The 22,898-nt window shown below is 53.7% G+C and overlaps 10 protein-coding genes across 10 annotated transcripts; 3 read left to right on the forward strand and 7 right to left on the reverse strand.

Annotated features, from left to right (window-relative positions):
* The first annotated feature begins 1,496 nt into the window (after nucleotides 1-1,496).
* BZA05DRAFT_451022 (uncharacterized protein) lies at nucleotides 1,497-2,248 on the forward strand. The gene has a single exon (XM_051487427.1). It carries the CDS (start codon nucleotides 1,510-1,512, stop codon nucleotides 2,164-2,166), a length of 657 nt encoding a protein of 218 aa, XP_051344583.1. The 5' UTR covers nucleotides 1,497-1,509; the 3' UTR covers nucleotides 2,167-2,248.
* A 175-nt stretch (nucleotides 2,249-2,423) lies between these two features.
* BZA05DRAFT_440593 (uncharacterized protein) lies at nucleotides 2,424-3,363 on the reverse strand (the record flags this gene model as incomplete). The annotated part of the gene is made up of 3 exons (XM_051486606.1): nucleotides 2,424-2,766; nucleotides 2,863-3,025; nucleotides 3,096-3,363. 3 exons carry the CDS (start codon nucleotides 3,361-3,363, stop codon nucleotides 2,424-2,426), a joined length of 774 nt encoding a protein of 257 aa, XP_051344584.1.
* Nucleotides 3,364-3,688: 325 nt separating this feature from the next.
* On the reverse strand, nucleotides 3,689-5,188 carry BZA05DRAFT_366574 (glycoside hydrolase superfamily). Its single transcript, XM_051481538.1, has 6 exons — nucleotides 5,036-5,188; nucleotides 4,719-4,984; nucleotides 4,488-4,662; nucleotides 4,025-4,433; nucleotides 3,914-3,970; nucleotides 3,689-3,856 (listed from the first exon to the last, which is right to left on the reverse strand). The coding sequence occupies exons 1-6, from the start codon at nucleotides 5,146-5,148 to the stop codon at nucleotides 3,791-3,793; spliced, it is 1,086 nt and encodes a 361-aa protein (XP_051344585.1). The 5' UTR covers nucleotides 5,149-5,188; the 3' UTR covers nucleotides 3,689-3,790.
* Nucleotides 5,189-6,212: 1,024 nt separating this feature from the next.
* Nucleotides 6,213-6,618, reverse strand: BZA05DRAFT_19138 (uncharacterized protein). The gene has a single exon (XM_051479418.1). The coding sequence runs from the start codon at nucleotides 6,500-6,502 to the stop codon at nucleotides 6,275-6,277; it is 228 nt and encodes a 75-aa protein (XP_051344587.1). The 5' UTR covers nucleotides 6,503-6,618; the 3' UTR covers nucleotides 6,213-6,274.
* Nucleotides 6,213-6,918, reverse strand: BZA05DRAFT_383009 (uncharacterized protein). Its single transcript, XM_051482176.1, has 2 exons — nucleotides 6,623-6,918; nucleotides 6,213-6,567 (listed from the first exon to the last, which is right to left on the reverse strand). The coding sequence occupies exons 1-2, from the start codon at nucleotides 6,825-6,827 to the stop codon at nucleotides 6,542-6,544; spliced, it is 231 nt and encodes a 76-aa protein (XP_051344586.1). The 5' UTR covers nucleotides 6,828-6,918; the 3' UTR covers nucleotides 6,213-6,541.
* A 3,420-nt stretch (nucleotides 6,919-10,338) lies between these two features.
* BZA05DRAFT_451030 (ankyrin repeat-containing domain protein) lies at nucleotides 10,339-11,088 on the forward strand (the record flags this gene model as incomplete). Its single annotated transcript, XM_051487428.1, has 1 exon — nucleotides 10,339-11,088. The coding sequence occupies one exon, from the start codon at nucleotides 10,339-10,341 to the stop codon at nucleotides 11,086-11,088; it is 750 nt and encodes a 249-aa protein (XP_051344588.1).
* Nucleotides 11,089-15,266: 4,178 nt separating this feature from the next.
* On the reverse strand, nucleotides 15,267-16,293 carry BZA05DRAFT_383012 (uncharacterized protein). The gene has a single exon (XM_051482177.1). It carries the CDS (start codon nucleotides 15,982-15,984, stop codon nucleotides 15,697-15,699), a length of 288 nt encoding a protein of 95 aa, XP_051344589.1. The 5' UTR covers nucleotides 15,985-16,293; the 3' UTR covers nucleotides 15,267-15,696.
* Nucleotides 16,260-17,181, reverse strand: BZA05DRAFT_19154 (uncharacterized protein). The gene has a single exon (XM_051479421.1). It carries the CDS (start codon nucleotides 17,088-17,090, stop codon nucleotides 16,437-16,439), a length of 654 nt encoding a protein of 217 aa, XP_051344590.1. The 5' UTR covers nucleotides 17,091-17,181; the 3' UTR covers nucleotides 16,260-16,436.
* Nucleotides 17,182-17,875: 694 nt separating this feature from the next.
* Nucleotides 17,876-18,764, reverse strand: BZA05DRAFT_383014 (uncharacterized protein). Its single transcript, XM_051482178.1, has one exon. It carries the CDS (start codon nucleotides 18,459-18,461, stop codon nucleotides 18,231-18,233), a length of 231 nt encoding a protein of 76 aa, XP_051344591.1. The 5' UTR covers nucleotides 18,462-18,764; the 3' UTR covers nucleotides 17,876-18,230.
* A 2,232-nt stretch (nucleotides 18,765-20,996) lies between these two features.
* BZA05DRAFT_414735 (uncharacterized protein) lies at nucleotides 20,997-22,685 on the forward strand (the record flags this gene model as incomplete). Its single annotated transcript, XM_051485270.1, has 1 exon — nucleotides 20,997-22,685. One exon carries the CDS (start codon nucleotides 20,997-20,999, stop codon nucleotides 22,683-22,685), a length of 1,689 nt encoding a protein of 562 aa, XP_051344592.1.
* Between the last annotated feature and the right edge of the window lie 213 nt (nucleotides 22,686-22,898).

Raw genomic sequence — 22,898 nt, forward strand, 5'->3', positions numbered from 1 at the left:
CTAGTTGACGTTTTTAGGTAAGCGAACGGATCTGGCAGGCTACCAGCTCCACGGTTCGCGTCTAGACCTTGACCCCAATCAGCACCCGGAAATACGGTTCACGATTTGGGGGAACATCTTTACTCCGATGTCTATCAATCTTGGCCGAGCAGCGTCGCGGCTTCTATTCTACACCGTATTAGTTATATCCGGGCCGAATGTCTTCGTCGATTGCGGGCTGTGGACACACAAAGCAAAATCCAGACCCGTCCGGACGTTGGATCCCAGGAATCAGACTTGGCCCGTCCGACCAGAATCGACCAACCCTAATCTCGCGGCTTCAATGCGAATGGACCGCGGAGGCTGGTAGCCGCGCTGTGGCGATACGGCAGGAGCGAGCGCAAACCCGTCAGTCTCAGCTGAAAGCTGCCTTGGCAGCAGACGGCCCACAGAATTCGTGTGTAAAGTGCTCAGCCCCTTCTCAGCAATGGCTCACAGGACCGGTTGGAATTTCGCTTGCGCATCCAAGTACATAAGCTTAACCTACATGCCAGGAAATATCAGCGAGTGAAGCGAGGATCGCCTTGCTTACTTTTCGTGGCATGGCCCCGAAGTCAAAGGACTACATACCAACGATTGGAATACAAGGTACCGGGTGTGCAGATGCGTCCTTACATGAAGTTTCTATATTCCTTTTCCACTCTACCTACTCTTCTCTTGCTGAACGGACATTCACTTCCGTGAATCCAGACTCTGCATCTAGGAATAGTGTGTTCAGGAAGTCCACGACTCCACGGGAGAGGACGCTGGATATTGAACGACTTTCGTCTGGAGCCAGGGGAAACTGCTACCAGTAATATGCTCCTGGACGTGGCTCATTCAATGAAAGGACTAGAAATAGGTACGAAATGATCCCAGGGCCTCAGGCCAGTAACCAGTTAGAGTACGTGGACGGTTGTGATACACTTAACAGAGGAGTGTCCTGGAGGTTGGTAGGGCTGAAAGCCACAGGTACGACAACTGAGAAAGGCACATACCAGTACGTAAAAAAAAAGCAAATCAGTCTGAGAATAGCAATCCCATAGCCCCCATTCTGCCCGTGATTTCGCTCAAGCCCCTACTCTTCGACGAATGATGGCAAAGTACAATGCTGACCACGTTGCGATGCTCTTTGTAACGGACGCCCTATGGGTAACTTCAGCTTGGCTGCATTGACAGTCCATTGGCCTTGTTGGAGGTACAATGCGAAATGCTGGTATCGAGAAGGACTGAACTGGATATAAAGAGACGAGTTTCTCCCGAGGAATATTGTCTCTGCATCCTCATCACAGTCACTGATTTCCACTAGCATCCTCATCTTCCTTTCGCTTCCAGCATCCCCTTACTACATTCTCTTATATTAATCGATATACACACCAGTGCTCATTCACTCTCACCAGTGCTCATTCACTCTCACCAGTGCTCATTCACTCTCACCAGTGCTCATTCACTCTCACTCGTCTAATCACTCGATCACTCACTCATTCCACGATGCTTCAATTCATCCTTATTGTCGCTATTGGCCTCGGATTTTCCACGGCTCTCCCAACTACCACTGCCAATACCCATTTGCCCGACCACATTAATCCCGCCCCCTCGAAGTGTCCCACCCTCTGCGAGGACGCCATCAATGAATGCGGCATGAGGTACGGCGGGTGCTACCCGCACCCCAAATGCGCCGGCGTCCCCAAACCAATCTTCACCCCACCTCCGTGCCCAACCGTCAGCAAGGGATGCCCTCAAATCTGCTCGGACGCCGTCAACGAGTGCGGCATGATGTACGGCGGATGCTACCCGGAACCCAAGTGCGCCGGCGTCCCCGCCCCAGTCTTCACCGCGCCTCCGTGCCCGCCCTCCGGTTCGAACAAGCCAGTCGCCTGCATGCAGTCCATCTGCTACGACCACGTCGATGAGTGCGGCCAGGGCTTTGGCGGCTGCACCCTCGCCCCCGAATGTGGTGGCCCCGCCAGTCCTACCTTCTCCCGCCCTAGCTGCAGCTTGACGAAGCCGACCGCGAAGCCTATCCGTTACGTTCCGGTCGTCAAGAAGCCGAAGGCTACGCCTTACGCTTCGGCCGGTAAGAAGCCCAAGAACAAGAGTGTTCCTTGCACGTCGGCCACCGCCACCCCGACTCGCAGATATGTGTAGATTCACCGTCTTGGTGTTGATACATCGTAGGATATTAGTTCATATGTAACTGGATGAAGACGCGGACTCGATGATGATGAGGAGTGATGTTTACTAGTTTATTTCATAATATAATTATCTTTGGCGGAAAAAAGTTCCCAGCTGTGATATCTGCAGTGCTACCGTCCCGCCCTTTTCTTCTCGTAGCCCGAAGCCCTATATAAGTACACACATCCTACACAGATTCCCAGAAGCGCAATCCATCCATCGCCAACCATCTATTTCCCCCCATCGTCCCCCTCTTCCTCACTCGTATCATTGTCCCACCTCTCACTGGGTATATGTCCCAACTGCAACCTTCCAACCACCCTCCGATGCAGCCTCCCCTTCGAGCTCAAACTCCACAGAAAGCCCACCCTCATAAAATCCGTGCCGCGCAGTGCCAACCGACAACAGATGCCGAGATCGTGCGTCACGAGCTTCCGCCAGCTGTGTGCTCCCGCAGGCAGCTGGAACTCCTCGAGCGAAAGGTCCTCGGAGAGCCAGTCTCGCACTAGATCGTCCAGGAGAAGCGCCGAGAGCGCGGACACGTAGGGGCGTGATTGGTATTCGCCCTGAAGGCTGCAGGTGGTGAGGGTGGTGGTGTTAGATATATGAGTGGGATAAGGGGGTCTGGAGGGATGGGGGGAGGGGGGAGGGGGGAGGGGAGGGGTATACCCAGGGAAGTACAGTTCTATCGTCCTGGCTGCGGCGAACCTGCGATACGAGTTCCACGAGAGCAGCGCGGGCCTGAAGACGGGGAGGATAGCATCCCTAATATACGCCACGGCATCGATCTCGGAGAGGCCTCTGCAGCTCAGCATCCTCTGGGACCGTTCGTCTGTTACCGGGTCCCGCCATCAGCGTCGTCCCAGCAGCAGCAGCAGCAGTCGATATCTAGCGTAACATACCCTCCGCGATCTCCTCGAGTATCCCGCACAAGAGCGAGTCTGCTATCATGTGTCCCTCGTGCAGCGTCTCGATCAACGCACGGTCCATGAGGCCAGCGTCAAAGGCCACCTTGGACAGTTTTGTGAGGCGCTCCCGCACCCGTATGTGGTACACCTGGAGGGCGCCGAGGAGGGCCGGCGTAAGAAGGACCCGGAAGTGCTCGCCCGCGCGCGGGCTCGGGGTGCTGTAGTAGCCGTAGCCAACGAAGGTCACGTATATCGCTGACATCTGCGGTTGTGATGGTGGACAGTGAGGGGAGGGGGCGAGGAAACATCATCATCATCCGGATGAGCCTGAGGCTACGTTTTGCGTTTGGAACTTTAATGGTGCTGATGACGCTTGACGTGACGACAGAAAATTTACTCAAAGGCTTGATAATAATAGCATCCGCGAACGTCAGTGGGAAGGTGAATCGCCGTAGAGTAGGTTATTTTGGCCCGGCACTGTGCACGCAATGCCGTCACGACGATCATCAAAGTCACCGCGAAGAACGATGGTCCCAAAAACACTCAGTACGTAGTCCCTTTCATTGCCTGCAAGTAAAGACAGTCTTCTGCACAGTATTTTCCAATGATTCCCTCCAAATAACCTAGAGGCCTCTTCCACAATCCCAGATCAAACACAACCTGCCGGTTTTGTCATCCCGATCGACGTTTTAACGGCTTGCAGCCCAGTTCTTAACCAGACTCTGGTAGTTGCTGTCGTCGGTGAAGATAGTGTACTGGATAGACATTAGTCGGGTTCCGGGACATCTGGGGGAAGATTCGGAGTAACTCACAGTATCGTCGCTGGTGCGGCCACCGCTCAAGGTCAAGCCAAACTGCCAGTAGAGATCCTAAAACCCAATTAGAATACTGTCTCACCGACACGACGCTGTGAGGATACTTACAGCAGTGAGACCGGAGCTCTTCATGGTAGCGTGCCACGAGTTGATCCACTGATCGCGGACCGCTCCGTCCTCGGGAACACCGTACTCCTCAATGACACAGGCCTTTCCGGCAGTTTTACAAGCCGCGGCGTGGTCGGTGATCCACTGGTTACCCCAATCGTAAGTTTGGCCCCAGGCGGTGGTGTACAGATGGAGCGTTCCGAAGTCCAAAGTCGCGATCTTCAGGTTCGCCTCGAAATCGACACCCTCGCCTCCTTGGTAGGGGTATGTCAGGCTGCTCCCGCGGTTGAAGAAGCCCTCGTCACCGAGAGAGACGTAGTGGCTGCTGTCGAGGGACTTGATGTACTGGGACATGGTGGTGGCCCAGTTGGTGATGACGGAGGTGGCACAACCAGAGCAGCGGGGCTCGCTAAAGAAGATTAGCAACGGTCACATATATATCTGTGGAAGTGGGGAGGGTTACTTCGCAAGCTGCCATGAGAAGATGGCGCTGGAGCTCTTGTAGCGGCTGACGACGGCATTCACGTAGTTCTTGTAAGCGGCCTGGGCGCGACTGTCGGTGTAGAAGGCCGCATGCGAGCCCAAGCCGAGCTTCGAGACGTAAACGTCCATTCCACCGTAGTCACCCCAGTTGTTGACTATTTTCTTAGTCAATTCCCATCCGAGGGCGGAGGGTGGATGGAGGATTACACACCCATAGGAAGGATGAGCTTGATCCCGTACTTCTCGGCCGCCTTGACAACGGCATCCAATCTCTGCAGACCATTGGTGCCAGTGTTGATGGAGGGAGTCGAAGAGGACCAGCACTGGAAGTGGATTCCACTGCACGATGTGCTGTCTTGGAATGCCCAAGTGCGCACGACCTTCAAGCCAGCGGCCTGGACAGCCGCGAAAGTGGTGTCGATGTCGGCGTCGCTGGTAAGGAATGGAAGCCAGTAGGCATTGGTGCCAGCGAAGGAGCTGTAGCATTGTCAGTCTCCGGTACTTGGGGACCGATCAAGGGCGACGTACGAGAAGGTAGCTCTGGTCTCAAGCTTGTTGGCCTCAGCGTTCGGAACGGCGGCAGGGGCGGCAACGACAAGGCTGGCTAGCAGCGAAACGAAGGCGAGGGCAGAGAACTGCATGATTGCAAGGGGATTCAAGGAGTGAATTCTGGAAGAGCTGTGAATGCTGATGAGGAATCATTTTGTGGTGGGAATTGACTGGTTTTATATGACTCTTTCCCTGCAAACGTTCGACATAAATCGTGCGATGAGTCCACCATCACCATGGCAGAACTGTGGCCATGGGAGAACTTGGGATTGATTGAGCAACATGTCGAAAGCCATGGATTATGCCCTCCCCCTCTCTCCACACCCCTCACTCCTCCGGAAGGTCTAGCGCCACTTCCGGTCTCCGAACTCCTGAATGTTGGAGACAGTCCATAGTAGGAATATTCACGAGCAGGATTGCAATAACGGCCGAGGAATTTGTGGCAATCTATCTGGTTCCCTAACGCACGGGCTTGGGCCGTCACAGTGCGATGTATAGTGCTGTTAATATCGGAATTGAGTGATCGTTCTTGCATTACCCCAGATTCGAAAAGTCCCTGGCGAGACGACGTGCATGTGGCTTCGGAATACGCGAAGTCGTCCCGGATCGTATGCAGGGTTGTGCTGCTCTGTCCACTTCGTCATATCCCACAAGGTGGCTGGTCAACAGACCATCCCCTTTGTCCGGCGAGTGCTCGAGAGTGGAGCCTTGCGGGAGTTAATCAGTACAAGCGACCCAGTCACTCAGCCACAGCAGTTGGGCTGTCACAAATAAAGCTCTTTGCGTTTAACTGAGGCCGAGTGACTGCGCCGTTCACGCAATGCACTGCTCCAATCTCCATGTACTCGCCGGACAAAGGGATGGTTGCTCCACCACCCGGGACATCCACCTACACGCCGTAAACGGGTAATACGGTAGTGCCTACCCATGGCATAGAACACGTGGAAGGAAGGACACTTCCTCGCGTGGCATAGTTGCCGCTTTGCCAGATCCCCGGAAAATATCATACTCGGAACATTTAACGGCCGCATCCGTAAGGCACGTCAGTTAACCTGGTGGCAGTGAATGCATAGCGGCTCTGCAGGAGTAGGTATGGCAGGTCGGCACATACCATGCTGTCTCACCAAGCGTCCCTCGCCGATCCTGACTGACAGATCTCACTTCAATTAGATGTGCACGTCTGGCTAAACTCCGCAACAGATGCGGCCACGGCCACGGTCATGACGGCCCGGTCCCCGCTAGCAACAATAATGGCAATAGCAAAACCAACAAAACCAACAAAAAACAACCACCGACTCCGATTGCCGACCCCACATCGGCTCCAAACCCCAGAGGACTGTCACCACCCAGCGGCCCAGACCAACTCCACCCCAGCAAATGCGCACCAACGGAAGCCGAAATAGCACAAATCCAATATCTGCAAGTCTTCCAGTGTGGTCCGCACATCAAAATCTTGGAATGCGCATAAACGATCGCCGTCGAATTTCACGTTCTCGGTCCTTCCGTTCGCCCTATCGTAACCTTCAGCATACTCCTACCACACATGGTTCTATAGATGACACTCACGCGGCTCCGACGTCGGGCTTTCTCCTTCAGCTCCCTCCTCCCACAACTTCATTTCCCACTCTGACGGCACCACCGGATTCCCTAGTGCATCGGTGTACCCGGACGACGGTGCCGCAGTCCGCAATACCATCTTGCTGGCTAGGACTACTCCGGCTACTCCGACCCAGGCTACGAATATAGGGAGATATAGAAACGAACAAATCATGAGTCGGTAGGATGGTAGGATGGCGGCTTGTAGGAGAGCGAAATGGACGATATGTACTGAAGGTTTGCACACACCCGTTCGTAGATGTCGTAGAATCCGGACCACGGTATTATTGACCCACCCGTTCGTTATATACCCACAGCAAGTTCGGGATGTGCGCAACCGGAGGTGGTACGATCGATCCTCCGCCTTGGCCATGTTGGTACCCATTCAGTGACTCGCTGTGGAGACTCTGACGTCCTCTCCCACCATGTTGGTTCCGGTGAAAATGCAGAATGTCAGCAAACTGGGAAGGCTTGATACCGTAGGAAAGCGCAGTAAGCACGACTTGCGCGGCTTGCCCGCAGCCAGAGCTTTTTACTCGACGATGGCGCTATTAATAGGTGGACCGTGGATCACATCCTGGATGCACAGTGGGTATATAGTAGGTAGATGCCCGCTTTTGACTCCCCTCCCTCTGCTCACAATGGTTTCCGCACAAAACAAAGTGACTACTAGGTACTGAAACAAGCGATACTAGTGCTATTTCTAAATTCCGGTTCGTTGATGTTTCTACAATATCTACTGTGTGTGCGACCTGTACATAACAATTACGGACGTGATAGCCTACACCTTTCCGAATGGCATGGTGCCCGCGGTTAAGAAAGGCCATCGTTTTGTAGGTTCCGAATACGGGCTGGCTTTCGACCGGCAAGAGGCCTGAAATGCAGGTAATGGAAAGGGCACAGGTGATGTAGACGGACGGTCCTACTTTTCAAATCTCTACCCCCTGGGGTTCATGGAATTTCTGTTTCGCGAGGAAGTCTCGAGTTTTGTGTGGGGATTCGGCTTGAGTGCACCGGATCCACTACGTAAAAATGGTCGGTGCTCTTGACTTTAATGTCAATCAGTGGGTTGCCACCCGTCCGCAGTCCACCGTCCGATATATGTACTAGAGATTACCCGTTGCGATTACAGGCCGCAACGGACTTCTACTTGCCATCATCCACCACTACCCCGCCTTGTAATATGGGACGCCGATCCAGAGTCTATCAGCAGCATTTAAACAACTGTGACTACCTACGTCAACTACCCGGGAAGAAAGAAAAAGGTGCTATATTATACATAGCTGGTTCGAGAACCCGTTCGAACCGCATATATAGAACCTGTGTATGCAGCTGGCTAGGTATCAGTGCCATGGATCAGACCCTGAGGAAGAACTTCCAGATGGGCATCAAAACGGATTCAGGCCCGAGGGAACTCAGCAACAAGGGGATGCCAATCGATCGCAGTCGGAATCTGCTATAGACTAGAGTATGAACCTCAGTCTAATGGTGCGGTGCGGGATTCAAGAGAAGCCAGAATTGCAGTCCAACCTCGGAGAAGCACGGAGTCCCCAACTGGGAATCAAACGTTTCAGGTCCTTCGTACATGCTGCTCGTCGTAACCTCGTGTTTACTGCTGACTGCTGACTGCTGACTGCTGACTGCTGACCGCATCCGAAGGCTTACCAGATCGCTCACTTGTCCGGCAGTGATCGGTGCATATACGGAACGGGTTTATACGAGTCATGATCGGCGTGTGTTGCAGTCGGTGATCTTCATTTACCCTTTGTCTAGTATGTAGTAACAACACTGTTTTTTCTTTGTTTTTGATAGGCTGGACTTCCCGTGTGCAGCACTCAACCTCTCGGAGATGTCTTTCTTAATCGTAGCAGGCACCACAGTAAACATCACGATCGAGGCTTCATGGGAATCTGAGGGAATTACCGTATCATTAACTATACCATCATGGCATGATGGATCTCAGCCTAAAGGGTACTTAAAACCGTACGCACGTCAGCAGTATGTACCCGCCGGAGGCATGTGGGGAAATTGAGTATACTTATACAGCGAGTTATTTGGCTTCATCTATGGCGCCTGCACATCTATAAAGGGACTCTACAACGTCGTGTCGGCTGGGCCTAGTTGTGTACTACTTGCAGGGCAAACGATTGGCCGGCAGAACCAGAGTCGCCAGACCACGCCGCCGGATGATGGGAGAGACACACAGCCAATCGCAAGTACTGGGGTTGCAACCTGCACACACAAAGTCAGGTGCTGGTTTAAACTTCTTCTTCTGTGAGATCAAGTTACGAGTTTTATATGGGAGTCCATGGATGTTCGGGCTCAGAAGAGCCAGGGCTGCTTCCCGATCCGAAACCTAGTGTTCAGACTGTCTACCTAGGCATGTTTCCCGAGTAAATTCTTAGTACTTATGTAAATATCAGCCATCATGCTCTCCCTCTGCCAGATAACTTCATTGGGATGATTTTAGTATGGGCTGTCAATACAAAGCTCTGCAGCAGCGCCCAACAGCAGCCCTTGCCCGAGGGGAATACCCAGGAAGGAATGTAGAGCAGCCCCCCGAGTTTGAGAAAGAATGTTGGCCGTAGCGGGTGGGATATCCGGTTGGCAGCGGAGGATATAAAGAACGGGTGTATCGCAGTCACCTGCAAGTGTGTTGAACTTGCAGGTTTGCATGTATGCATGTCTGTCTGTTTGGTAGGCAACGCTGTGTTTTGGCGGGGTCGGCTGTTGCTACACTGGAATATTATACTTCTCGGTGCACGGAGCTAATGGACACGGCGTCCTTCTTGACCGACCGCGGGCCGCATAAGAGGATGACCTCGGAGCCTATCCTCCGTGTTGAAGTACGCCTGTTGCGATTGCGGGGCCAACCGTTCATCAACCAACTGGACACCACCCACACTGTCCCTGAGGCGCCCGCAACTTCTAATCCGTGACCAACACGCACGAGATTTAGACTCCTATCCATTGCCATGCACATGATCTCGAGCTCTAGAATGTAAATGCCCCTCCCGTAGCTGCTTCTCGCAATCAATACGGAATCTCACGCCCCAGGCAGATTTGCGAAGTCTCGAGACCATGTGGTCGTACCGACGAAACCTGATGCCGCTGATGCCACTGTGCATGTCAGGTGTCTGTAAATCAAATGAAGGAAGATCGGCGACAAACAGCTGTCCGGAAGCTTTGGCCCACGATCTCGGCGGGCACCCGCATGGACGTCGTGCGGTGTGTATCTGGTGGTCCCCGCTGCGTCATTCCGCATCACGTTTTAGACTTTCAGGTCGTTCAACACCATGTTACGGCGTCTCCGTGGAGCAACAGCAACGGCATACCTTCGAAATCTTCGTTCAAGGCGTTACCGATGTCACCTCCATTCAATATCTACAGCGGAAATGCTCGCCATGAAAGATCAGGAGCGCCCAACTCACAAGCACTCTAGGGATACCACCTTCAGCCATCACCACTCGGTCCAGCCTTCGGTGCAGTGAAGATATCTCAGGAACCTCCCTCAATCACCTCCCTCAATCACCTCCCTCAATCACCTCCCTCAACCACCTCCCTCAACCGCCTCCTTCAACCATCACCACTCGAGTCCAGCCTTCAGTACAGTGAAGATATCCCAGGTATCCCCCTTGCCCGCAATCGAGACCAGGAAAAGATAACAGGCTTCAGTGATCACCTTCATGGTCGCCACTCTCCTCTCTCTCCCCCGCGAGGTGCATCTCCTCATCGCCGACAAACTCACTACTTTCCGCGACAAATCCTCCCTCGCCCGCACCAGCCGCGGGCTCTACCACATCAACCGCTATCTCTACCGCTACGCCATTCGATCTGGCTTCGAACTCAATGGTCCTCCCCTCGACACCATCAAGCTGCTCGGGCGCTACTGCATCCTTACCCATCTCGTCTCTCGCGACCGCCGCGGACTGCCGGGACTAAGCCGCTTCCTCGAGCACGGCCTAGATATCGAAATCAAACTCAGCTCGGAACCCATCCCATTGCTTGCGTTCGCCATGGAGACGCATCGGTACGAGTGGGTTCGGTTCCTCCTCGAGAGAGGTGCGAACCCAAGTGTCAGCGGCGGTGTCAAGCGCGGCGGACTCTCAGTACTGGGAATGGCCGTGCGTGACGAAAAGTGTGGCCTGGCAAGGTTACTCCTCGCTGAAGGCGCGGATGTCAACATGGCCGACGCTGCCGGGAAGAAACCGCTTTACGATGCTGTGGCGAATGGGAATGTCGATCTGGTGAGGCTGCTGGTGGACCATGGCGCGGATATGGATGCGTCGGTCGGTCTGGGGGTGATGGATATCCCGTTGAGATTGGCGCGTTGGTTCGACCAGGGAAGGGTTATGAGGTGTCTGATAGACAATGGTGCTGATACTTCCTGTTTGAAGGCTGAGGAGATGGCGTATGTGAAGAAATACATCCATTAGCTTGCTTGTTGGGCCATGTAACGGAGCGGTGGTCTAGGGATGTTGGGCTGCGTGATGGGATATGTACGATGAAGTAATGAAACTGCAACTCTCCTCTTTGTAATATAACGGGTTCTTTCATCCAATGGAAAATGCATCTCCCGCCTTTACTAGTCTGGCCCGCCTGTAAGGCAGTATTTACTTTCGATCTTCACCAACTTCCGCTTTGCTGTGGCCGATGCGAGTCACTATCGCTCCTCCATGTCCCTAAACCATCATACGCACCATCCCCGACCACGTCCTTAATTAGCTCGAAAGACGGGGGGGGAGGGGGGGCGCTGACGGCATCTTCAAGCTCTTGATCACATTATATCACTGGCTCAACATATTTCCACCCGTCTTGAACACAGTATTTCCGCAGTACGTAGCTCTGGTAGCTAGGTAGTAGGCAGCATGGAGTAGCGAAGGATAGAAGAGTGGGCTGTATACCTGGTAGAGTATTGTACATACGCACGTGCTTGGAACCGGACGCATCTCGTCACTCGGTCACCGCACGATTTTATGTGCTTCCAAGTTGAAGCACGCCCGCTCAGCCAAACTTCGCCGCTTGAACTATCCAGTGTTGAGACCGCATCAGTGGGAAGCTGCTATTCAATCAACTCAACTACCTACGCTATGGTAGGAATCTAGGAATCTGGGAATCTGGGAATCTAAGTCGCTACGTTGGAGCTTGCAAGTATGATACCTAATCGAATGGGCGGTGAGCATGTAGTGGATACATACCTCCTACTTAGAACAAGGAAGACTGAGTAGTGAGGCAGGTAGGCAGGCGCGTGTACGGCCAGGAAATTCCAGATCTTTGTACGCCACTCGTCACTCGGCACTCGATCATCCGCCACCGGCTCCTCGGATCATCACACGGACCGGCTCTTAGTTACTTCCTATTACTCGATAATGATTTACCAAGGCCAAATGCTACCTTTAGAAATCGATGAAACCGAAAGAAGAAAAAATGACAGACTGGCTCATCATTATCCTCTGCATGGTACGGGTCGAATGCGAAATGATGAAACAGGGGAACACATAAATCCCGACGCGGCCATGACTATGCGAACAAACGACTCAACAGTTATTCGACGGCACTTCTCCATGGCTACAATGCTACATATAACGCCGGCGAGCCGGCCGCAACTCAGGGACATAGATAAAGCACTCCGCCCCGTCGTCATCACCCATCACTCTAGTATTTCAATATTTCTCGAAATCGGTCGCCGCACACCATACCGTGCCCACACTAGATAACTAGTTGGCACGTACCGTATACGACCACGGCATAACCACCTAGCCCCCACGATGCCCTGCCGATTTGTGGATACCCTCCTCTGGTCCGTCCGTATATAATTATGTTTCTGAGCGGGTGGGTGGAAGGATACGTCCCTTGAATCTTCACAACGGATACGAGGGACTAGGTAAGCAGCTAGTACGAGGCTGAAAAAAATCCCCCCCTCTCCCTCCCCCCCTCCTCCGACCCCCGAGCGGAGCCCCTTGAAAACTACGTGGCTACGTCCGTATGTAGGTCTGCATGCCGGCATTCGTTGCGGGAAGGGGGAAGCAAAGGGAAAGGGAGACATCCCGAGTCCTACCAATGCTGTCATCATCACTACCGTAGTCTGTAGACACTAGAGTAGGAGTAGGCTGTGGGCTGTGTTAGCTGGAACGGACGGACACGGACGCCATGTGGAGCCGGCAGGGGTGGTAGGGGAGGTTTACTTGGTTGACTGACGATGATGATGACCGAGTGCCCACGGGGACAGGTGACTAAACAGCCCTACCGTCTACGCAAGCCCGCTCGCATCACTGCACTAACTCGAGCATCTACTAGTAACTCGAGCATCCACCTATCAAACTACTCTAACTACCAACTGCACATCGAATCGTCGCTCGTGCCGGCAGTTCCCTCCTCCTATCTACCTACTACCCAGCCACCACCACCTCCTACCTACTAGCAGTAGTCATCCGGCCCATCTCATCTCATCTCATCTCATCTCATCTCGCGCGGAGTGGCGGAGATTTGTATCGAGATGGAGATGATGGGGAGAGAGCTCCGTGGATAATTTCCCGCCCGTGTCCGTCCGTCCGCCGCGACGCCGCCGTGTCCGGAGATGAAACGAGCGAGAGAGAGAGAGAGAGAGAGAGAGAGAGAGAGAGTTAAAATAGTATTGTTCCGGAAGGCTCTGCGATCCCGAGACTAACGAACTAACGAACTAACTCATATGTGTGTAGATATCAATGACGTTGGCGGTGCAATTGCTCGGGACAGACTACAGTGGCCATCGTGGTCCCGACTCCCGACGTTGGTACTAGTTAACTAGAGGAGTTGTGTAATACATAGGAGTGGACGGTGGACTGAACGGTGGACCCGGTCCGAACGGAACGGATCAAAGACCACATCGATATCGTGCCTGGGCGCTGGGCGCTGGGAGAGGTGAATCCCGGGTTTCGGACGACGCTAGGAGATATAAGTAGCGTCGTGAGACGGAGGTCGGGAGTCGGGAGCGCAAAAAATCAGTTAGATAATCGAAGAGTGGTTCTCTGCTAACTACTTCTCTATGAATCTATGATGGTCGTGAAGGAGCGTTCGGGAATCAGCCGTGAGTAGAGCAGCGCAGAGTAGAGTATCTAGAGTGATTACACCAGCATCTCACCTGCGAACAGCCGCCGAGTTAGTCACGACTCACTCCTCACGACTCCCGGCTACGGACCATCACAGAGTCGTACTCGCTTCGTCTCGTCTCGTTTCGCCTCGCATCGTCTCGCCTCGTCTCGCCAATGATGCCACGCCACTTGGGATTATATTGGCCGAGGTAATCTATAAGTCCACCTACTCTTTGTAACGTTTCGCGCGCGCAGGCTATCGTGCAAGGCGATCGTGCAGCACCAGCACACGGACGACTATCGCGCGTGCGCTCATTTCGTTTCGACCTCACATCACCTCGCGGCGGTCGGTAGGTAGTCGGTACTGCTTTCCCAGTCGAGTCGAGTCGGTCAATGCTCAATCGCGTCGAGATCACCACATGATCGGGCGGGTGGGGGCGGGGATTGATATGATTTCCAGTTACTTTATTGTAGAACAGTAGGTAGGGCACAGTCGCCTCTAGATATGTATCGTACTATACATACGACAACATGGCAGATCACAGCGCAGTGACTCTACATACAAAGTACTCCACACAGTAATGATGTAGGTACTCACCCCCGAGCGCGAACTCCCCCTGCGCCCGCAACGACAACACAACAACAGCAACAACAACAACAACAACAACAACAGCAGCAAGCACCTCCGGCTCCAGCTCAGGGGGATTTATCTATCTGCCCTTGCCGGATCGCTCGCTCACTCGCTCGCTAGCAAAACACTATGGGTATCTGCCGTTTCGGAAGCTGGCTGAAAAAAATCAATCTGCCAACATACCGTAGATACAACATCTACATAGAGTATGTATCTCGAGCCTGCAGCAGCTGCCTTTCCCGCACAATCGCAAGCGGCATGCTGTATCTACCTATGTATTGTCTGTATGTAGGGCGCGCGCACCGGCTCCGGGTTATCTTCTGGCCGAGCGAGCTAGGTGTACATCTAGGTGCGGAGTCCGGACGGGGGCGGATGTGTAGATACGTATTTTTGCAGATACCCGGATTGCGTTCGAGTTCTCCGTCCGTTCGTTGAGGCTGTTCACGGGTAGAATGCGCCGGGCGCATACGCGAATGCACGTGACTCCCGCCCGGATGTCTCTCTGTCCGCCCGTCAGTACCGTATCATCCGTATGCGAGACTTCGGACCTGGGATCAACGAATGAGCACTCGGAACTCGGATAAGGCATTCCCACGGTAGACCGGCCGGCCGATCGTTCAGCTCAGCTCGGTCATCCCGCAGGAACTACATACCTATTCCTATCATGATAGTCCCCAGCCCCATATCGAACCGTCTGGAAGTCACGGCAAGCGAGCGGGGGGTGAACCGTGAAGGCCCAAGGGGGTTGCGCCGCTGCGTTGAGCTTGGGGTTGAGCTTGGGAGCCTTGCAAGTGTTCCAGATTGAGGGGGCATGGTTGATCCGGGGGGATCCCCCAGCTTACAAGCTGCAGCCGTTCCGGGGGGTGGGAGGGTTGTGGAGGTAGGTAGGTGTGTAAGAAGCTCCGGTGTGCACTGTGCAGAGTGCTGGCATCACTACATACGGTACCGTGGTCCAAGCGGGCACCGCGGGAGACTTTCTCCTCAATGCTCATCCTCCTCCTGCGAGGCTGCGCCCTCCTTCTCTTGCTCCACTTCAAAACTCGAGCTGGAGCTGGAGCCGGAGCCAGAGCCAACACCAACATTAACACCAACACTACCGGTAGCCAGGTACGACGCTGCGATCTACATCTTTCCGACTCTTTCAACGAAATAGAGTTTCCCTACGTAACTTTCTGTGTACCTACATAATGCACAGGTACTCCACCGTCTGAGCCCGAGCCAGGCCTTGTTTCACCCTTCGGTAATCGGCAGCGTGTGTAGCAACTTCTTCGTGATCTACGGGGGGGAGCGGACAGCGAACCTACCTACCCATCACCGTGCTACGTCCCATCATTGTCCATGCATCATCGCCGAACGAACCCGGGAAAAGGAAAGAAAAGGAAAGAAAAAAAGAAGGAAGGAATTGAGAATCGAGATTTCGTTGATTTCGTTTCTGCAGCCTGCTGCCTGCGGGTAGCCGGAATTCGCTGTTGTACTTGAATGATACATATGATATGTTGTAGAGTAACGACCCACGGGTTGGATTCTGGAGTCTGGAGTCTGGACAGAAAGACAGATAGCCGAAACAACCCAAGAGCCAACAAGCAACAGACGGACGGGGGCCGGTACATAGGTTGGTTGGTTGGACTCATCTTACACACATCTTTCTACCTACCGTATCCCATCCCATCCCATCCCATCCCATCCGAGTCTTCAACTGCCGGAAGCGGTGGAAGAGCTTAGAGAACCGTCGGAAGATTTCCCCCAACGCACGTAAGGATCCGTAAGGATCGATCCCGAAATTCGAATCTCCCTGCCGGCTTCGGTGATGTGGTGGTGGTGATTCGTGAAGCGGGCGAACCGCGTGGAAAAGTCAAGACTGGTCACTAGCCATTAGTTACCAGGGAGGTTTCAGGATGATTGTAAAGGGGAATCTACATATGGATTTTGCTCTGCTTTGCTTTGCTTTACTGGAGCGACTGACCAGTGACTGACCAGTGACTGACCAGTGACAACCTACTGGTATGGATGGGATGGGATCGCATGGATGCATATTACCCAAGTATTACCCAAGAAGTATATGCTGTACACACATCCATAAGCCTCACCGATCATTCGGAGGGGATCCCATGCCAATGATGCCAATGGTGCCATCGAGCCCAACAAAAGCGGCGGAAGGGGGGAGGGGGAGGGTGGATGCTGTACATATATCATAGATATATTTTTTCCAATCGTCGGTACCATACGCATACGCAGCATACGCATACGCATGCTGTCGAGGTTTGCTGGCAGTACATATCATACATATCATATCATATATGTGAGATTGTATGATGTGTATGATATGTATGACAGCCTGTAAGATGTTACATATTGGATTTTGAATGAATGAAGGTGCTGACGGTGACTGCGGTGACTGCGGTGATTCCGCGGTGCAACTGTAGGTGTGCAAAGTTCGAGCATATGATATATCGACATCGATATCCGCTGCCGGTTGTACACTGTACCCAGGTAGAGCGCAGAAGCACGGACTCGCCAGTGACTGCTTGGCAGGAAGACGTCGTCCAAAAGCAGTGCCATCCACCATCCACCATCCACCATCGACCATCCGCCATCCGCCTCCCGAATACATATGCGAATCAATGTCCGTGATGGGTGTGCGAGAAACAACCTGCACAACAGGCCCTAGGGCACGTCGGGGTCCGACTGCTGTTGCTGCACCGTCCAGATACATCGCCGTCCATATCGATATCAACATCGAACCGGAATTGGCTGGGCTGGGGGCTCATGATACAGCATGAGCACACATAGAACTCTGAATTCGACCTCGAGTTGGAGGGGGGTTGGGTTTCGGCAGCGAAATAACGCTACGGGATCGGTGTTTCGTATGCCTGACGCCGGTTTCACGCGTTGGATGGTAGATTGGTGGGTGTGTAGAGTATGATCCAGCCTTTTCCAGCCCACCTCGGGGTGGAGATGATGGATGATGAGCGACGAGGATTCTCCATGTCGGTTTTGACGAGGGAGATGGGAAAAAGCAATTGCAGTTGTAGTTGCAGTTGCAGCCAGCCAGCCAGCCAGCCAGCCAGCCAAGCCCGTAGCCGGTCGTGTGCGCAGTCCCGATCGTATAATCGTATTTCGTGCAGCCTGCTTATGACTTCGTGTTGGTTGTTGGTTATGTAACTGTACACCGTGAAACAACGAACAGCGACGACGCCGCGAATCCGTAACTTGTAAGCCTTTTCTTTTCCCCATCGTGTCTGTGCCGCAACATGGCGAAAAGCCTCGGACAATTTGCGCCGCAACATGGCAAAAGCGAATGCGGAAGCTGAGGACCATCGCACCGGTAACCAAGTGGCGGCGAGGTGGAGAGTTAGGTAGGCTGCAGCAGTCAATGTCAAAGTCTCGAAGAAGCCACCGCTTCTACACTTTTTTTTTGCTTTCTTTCTTTCCTTTTTCTTGCTGATCTTCGTCGTATCGGTGATTCGGTGGGCACCGATGCTGGTCTTCCCCGCACTCCGCACTCCGCACTCGTCAGTCGGCCACTGCCAGTGCGCCGCCGCCACTCGGCGATCCCGAGTCATGAATCACGAATCACGAATCGCCATCACCTCTTTAGCCTTTCTATAGATCCCACACGCACGCATCAAGCGCTTCACTTCACTTCACTTCACTTCACGTCTCCTCACCTCCCATGGCGCAGTGTAGAGTAGGTCTCTACTCTACTAGTAACTACCCTACTCTACTAGTAACTACCGCCATGTTACCGCACGGCGCATAGGAAGGGCAAAGGGCCAACTTCCAAGGCGAACAATTGCACTTTCGCTGTGCGCCGTGTGCCGTACTTACGGTAGATATAGTGCGGAGACCGAGACAAGACGAGATGAGCAGTTAGACTCTAGAGACTTGGAGTGTTGTTGGATGATGATTCCGGACGACTACAACTGTCTCGCAGACTCCACTCCAGCCTCCTGTTGGTCCAAATCTCTGTCCGAGAGGTTGTAAGTCTCGACTCTCGACTCTCGCCGCATGCGGATTCGCCCGGAGCCGTAGTTGCCGCCGTTCCTTTCTCTTCCTGTCCGCGGTCTGCTGGCAAAACGACCATCAACACAATCATCGACACAATCATCACCGATGTCTTTGCGTCCGGGAGTCCAAAAATCAGACCTTGTACTCTACAGCGTGCAGTGCAGTCTGCAGTGTGAAGTGTGCACACTCATATATGCGAAACGCAACGGCATCCATGATCCACCCTCCACCATCCACCATCGAAAGCCTTCCTTCCATGTACGAATCCGCTTCCTTGCAGGTACAGAAGCTACTAGGTACATAGTAGATGTTTTTTTTCGTGCGCTGCAGGATTTATTGTCCGAAGATTCTGACGGGCTTACATGGTGTGCACTGTGCGCGCTGTGTGAATGTGTGGTGTGTGGGAGGGAGCCTGGGTGGGTGGGTTGGCATAGAGTAGAGTAGAGTAGAGTACATACTCTCTGTTATGTAGGCAGTCCATCTCACCTCATCTCACACCTCACACCTCACCTCGCACTTCACACCTCGACAGACACCCACCCCACAGGCGAGAAGCGATATACGGATAACTATCGACGGCTTCTGCCTTCTGGTTAATTGCCGTTACATACTGGCCACCATACTTTTGCGGCAGCTACACAAGCACTCGATAAGTAAATACTTGGTTACATACTTCCTTCGGACGGATACCAGCAGACAAGATGCAGGACTGTTGGAAGAAGTCTCAGACGTGAACCGGGCTTGGGGGTGGGAAGGTGGGGAGGTGGGGAGGTTTGGTTTTGGATTCTCTGCACATGCGAACGGGAAGAGCAGGTGAGTGTGTGGTGTGGGAGGAGTCAGGACGGTGGAGTTGGAGGCTTGGAGACTTGGAGTCTTGGAGTACTATCCCAGTTATCCGCAAGAGGAACAGCGTCGCCAGCGGCAAAGGGGACAAGAGAACCACGGTAATGCGAACATGCGAGTGTCGACTACGACATGGATTCTCTCCCACTCCAGATATCGATGGGGCGTAGTTACCGGTATCTAACTGTTGACGTCTGCAGGCTGCGGTTCGAGAAGAATCGGGGGAGGGGATGGAGGGAAGGGGAGTCCTGTCTGCAGGCAGAAGTCCGATGCAACGCTGCAATGCAGGAGGACGGCGCGGCGGCGACGAAGGGCGGGCATTGATTGGGCCAATGTGAATGTGAACTGATTGAAAGACCGTATCGTCCACATCAGATGTCTGTCGGTCAGTCAATCAATCATCTCGTCAGAAGTCTGTCTTTCCTTAAGCCAGATGAGCAACTATTTTCCGTTCGCTAGCTGAGCACTAACCAGCCCTGAAAGATCTTTGCCCAAGTGCCATTTCACTCTGCACGGGTCGGCCCAAGCAACTACTATTACTCTGGTAAGGACCCGGATACCATACCCAGGTCCCAGCTCCGTGTCTTCCTACGGTACTCCACCACCTCACGAGGTTATGCTAGCAATTCAACACACATCGGATTCATCCGGTTAGTTGGTGGGCAACTACTCTCGCAGCTCGGACCAAGTGACTCGCGCTGCTGGGAATAACTTACGCCGCTTTTTTAAAGCCTGCATAAATATTCAACACCATCGCGTCCACCCCCCCCCCTCCCCCACTCCCCCGGTCACTCTTTTATTACTACGGCCCCCAGTTCTCCACGCCGTCTGCACTCTGCATCGCCATCTCATCACCACCTCTGTTTTCTTTTTCTTCTTCTTCTTTTGGTCTATTGAAACGCTCCCATTAACACCCCGCTGCCGGTGCTAACTCTGGCCTGGTTCCCGAGTGCTTACTCCGGTCCTACTACTCGTCGTCGTCACATTCCCGTACATAGTTACAGCTCACTGCCTCGTGCATACCATAGATATCATCCCCTCCGCCGTGTGCTGTCCCCGTTGTCCACTCAAATCGCTATTGTCCACCCTCTGCTGCCTGCAGATTCGAGAGACCTCAGGCTCCCGCACGCACATCTTCCCCCCACTTCACCGGCCTCACTCCTTTCTTTTCCTCCGTCCATCCATATATATTCCCTTGCATCCCTACCCTCCATAACCCCTCCTTTGGTACCTATATTCGGACCAGTCGCTCTCTCAATGTGTCGCCCATCGGCCTGTTAATATCCAACTCGCATTTCGACTTCAATATTACATTCCTCTCACTACCCCTCCTCATTCTCCTCCCTCATACATAGCTCAATCATTCCATCGACTCCAGCCGCACGGCCTCCTTCCCACCGCGACACGGAATGCAGCTTGCCAGATATTCGTCTTCCCGCGTGTACTTCAGATCCCATTATCCCACTTCGCCCGCCCCGTCATCACCATTCGATTGTTGTGTACAGAAACCACCCAGCCGAATATCCGATAGGTCGTTCTGGGCCGAGCCAATCCGGCCAATAACTCCAGCAGCATCCGTTCGGACCCACCCACGGCAATCCGTACCAGCCCGAGCCTTAAGATCCCGAAAAGTCCAAGGGACTCCTCCCCCTCCATCACCGTCGCCGAATCCTCTGCAAAACCGACATTCGAAAGTCGACCGGCTCTTGGGGACCGTGGACGATTGCGTCGTCGGGAGCAACCAGGGTTATTACACGGGGATCGAGGCGCGCGTCGTAGAACCACCATCATCATGTCGGAGCAAACCGTCACTATTCGTTCCACGGCCGAGTCAGTCTCCCCAAGAGTCATTATACCTGCGGTCACGGTCGTTGGAGTGTTGGTGCTCATAATAATCGCTGGCGCAGTTTACGCGATCGTTCGAGCACACAAGAGACGACAGCGGCGACGGGGGCAGCGGCTGTCGAGGGGCGATGAGGAGGCAGGCGGTTTTGATGATAGTGAGGGAGTATGGCGCGAGGGTAATTGGGATAATTACGTGCGGAACGGACGGTTGACCAGAGATTCACGCCAGATGAAGGGCATGGTGTTTTCTGGCAGATCCGACACCATCATCAGACAGCCGGAATCGGCCGCAACGAGATCCCCTCGTCCGCCTTCTTGGGATGCGAGGGATCTCGTCGGCCAGGGCTTCCAGAGGGGCTCCTTGGGAGGAGCGAATCGGGAGGTCAACACTGGACGTGGTTATGAGATCGGCCACATGGCGGACGTGTATGATCCTTCGGACGCGAAAGGCGGCAGTGTTCATGTGGCCGAAGTGTCCCTGGGAATTCACCCAGCGTTCCGTACGAGCCCGCCAGGCAGCAGCAAGATCGAACGCATGACCGGCAGTCGACTATCCAACGGGATGTACGAAGACCGGCCCAGCGGTTCCAGGGAAGGGTCTAATTCGGGGAGCTCGGGCCTGAGCTATCCCCAGCTCAACATCAACATTCCATCCACCCTTCCAGATCTCAACACGGATATCTCGCCCACAACGACCATTTGGTCCCAATTTTCCCCCCACAGTGCTGGCGGCCTCGGTGGTACACAGTTGGCTCCGCCTCCCGCGACCGCAGCTTACCCTAATATTACGGCGTTGGCGAAGGTTTCCGGATCACGGTCGTCGATTCAAACCACATCCTTCTACATCAGGGATCAGAGTATCTCGGAACATGTAGCAACACAGTTCGCCCCGGCCAGACGCGAGAGTCGGCGTGAGAGATCGAGTGCGGCATACAGCGGTTCGAGTCATATGCGGAGGAACTCTTCGACCAGGACCAGAAAGCTAGTGCCGCCACTTTCGGCCGCATTCGGTGGCTTCACGGGCCTGACTCGGTACGATTCCAAGGCATCTCGTGCATCCCGAGCGTCGTCAATCTCGACGTTCAGACACGGAACACTCGAAGAGGAGGAGGAGAATGAGAACGTACCGCCGCTACCTTCGCCTACGCCGAAGCAACGGCGCTCGTGGAGTGGCCGCTCGGTCCTTCTCCTGGACGAGTTCCCTAAGAAATCCGCACAGACCACTGCTACGCCCCTTTCCGGGAGCCCCCGCATCGGTAGTTACCTGGGATCCTCGATCCCAGAAGCCGATGGAGGGGAAGACCTGCGGAGGACGACGTCGGCCTCCAAAGTCTCAATCTCGTCAATGCCTTCGTCGGTGTCTTCGTTCAACACCATGTACGCCGCTGGTGGACTATCTCCAACGCCCGCGCCACGGCTGATGCAGCTCTCGCCCTCGGACCGCGGCAGAAGCCCCGTCAGCGACACGCGGTCGAACAAGTCCACGATCGACCTGGAGATGGAGACGAGGACCAGAAACTGGGCGAGGGAGCGTGCGGAGGGATACGAGCAGAAGAAGGCGAGGAGGAAGCGAGAGGACGAAGAAGACGATGAGCACCACCAACACCCGGCTAGGTCGAGCTTTGGATTCTTGTGATTGAAGCTACATACATACCTATTACTAGGGACGGTTGATGATACGATGATGGACTCTGGAGAGGTTTTTTTTTGCTTTTTTAGTTGACTGTTTTGTTTTATGTTTCGGAGCGTGTCTGCATCTACTGCATTGTTTTTTTCCTAATCCTCTGTCGAACGGGTTACTGAGCTACGTTCGGCGCATCTGCATTTACATGTTTCATTACTGGAGTGG

This window comes from Tricharina praecox (genome assembly GCF_024521635.1).
Source record: "Tricharina praecox strain CBS 144465 chromosome Unknown BZA05scaffold_1, whole genome shotgun sequence".
Classification (NCBI taxonomy): Eukaryota; Fungi; Ascomycota; class Pezizomycetes; order Pezizales; family Pyronemataceae; genus Tricharina; species Tricharina praecox.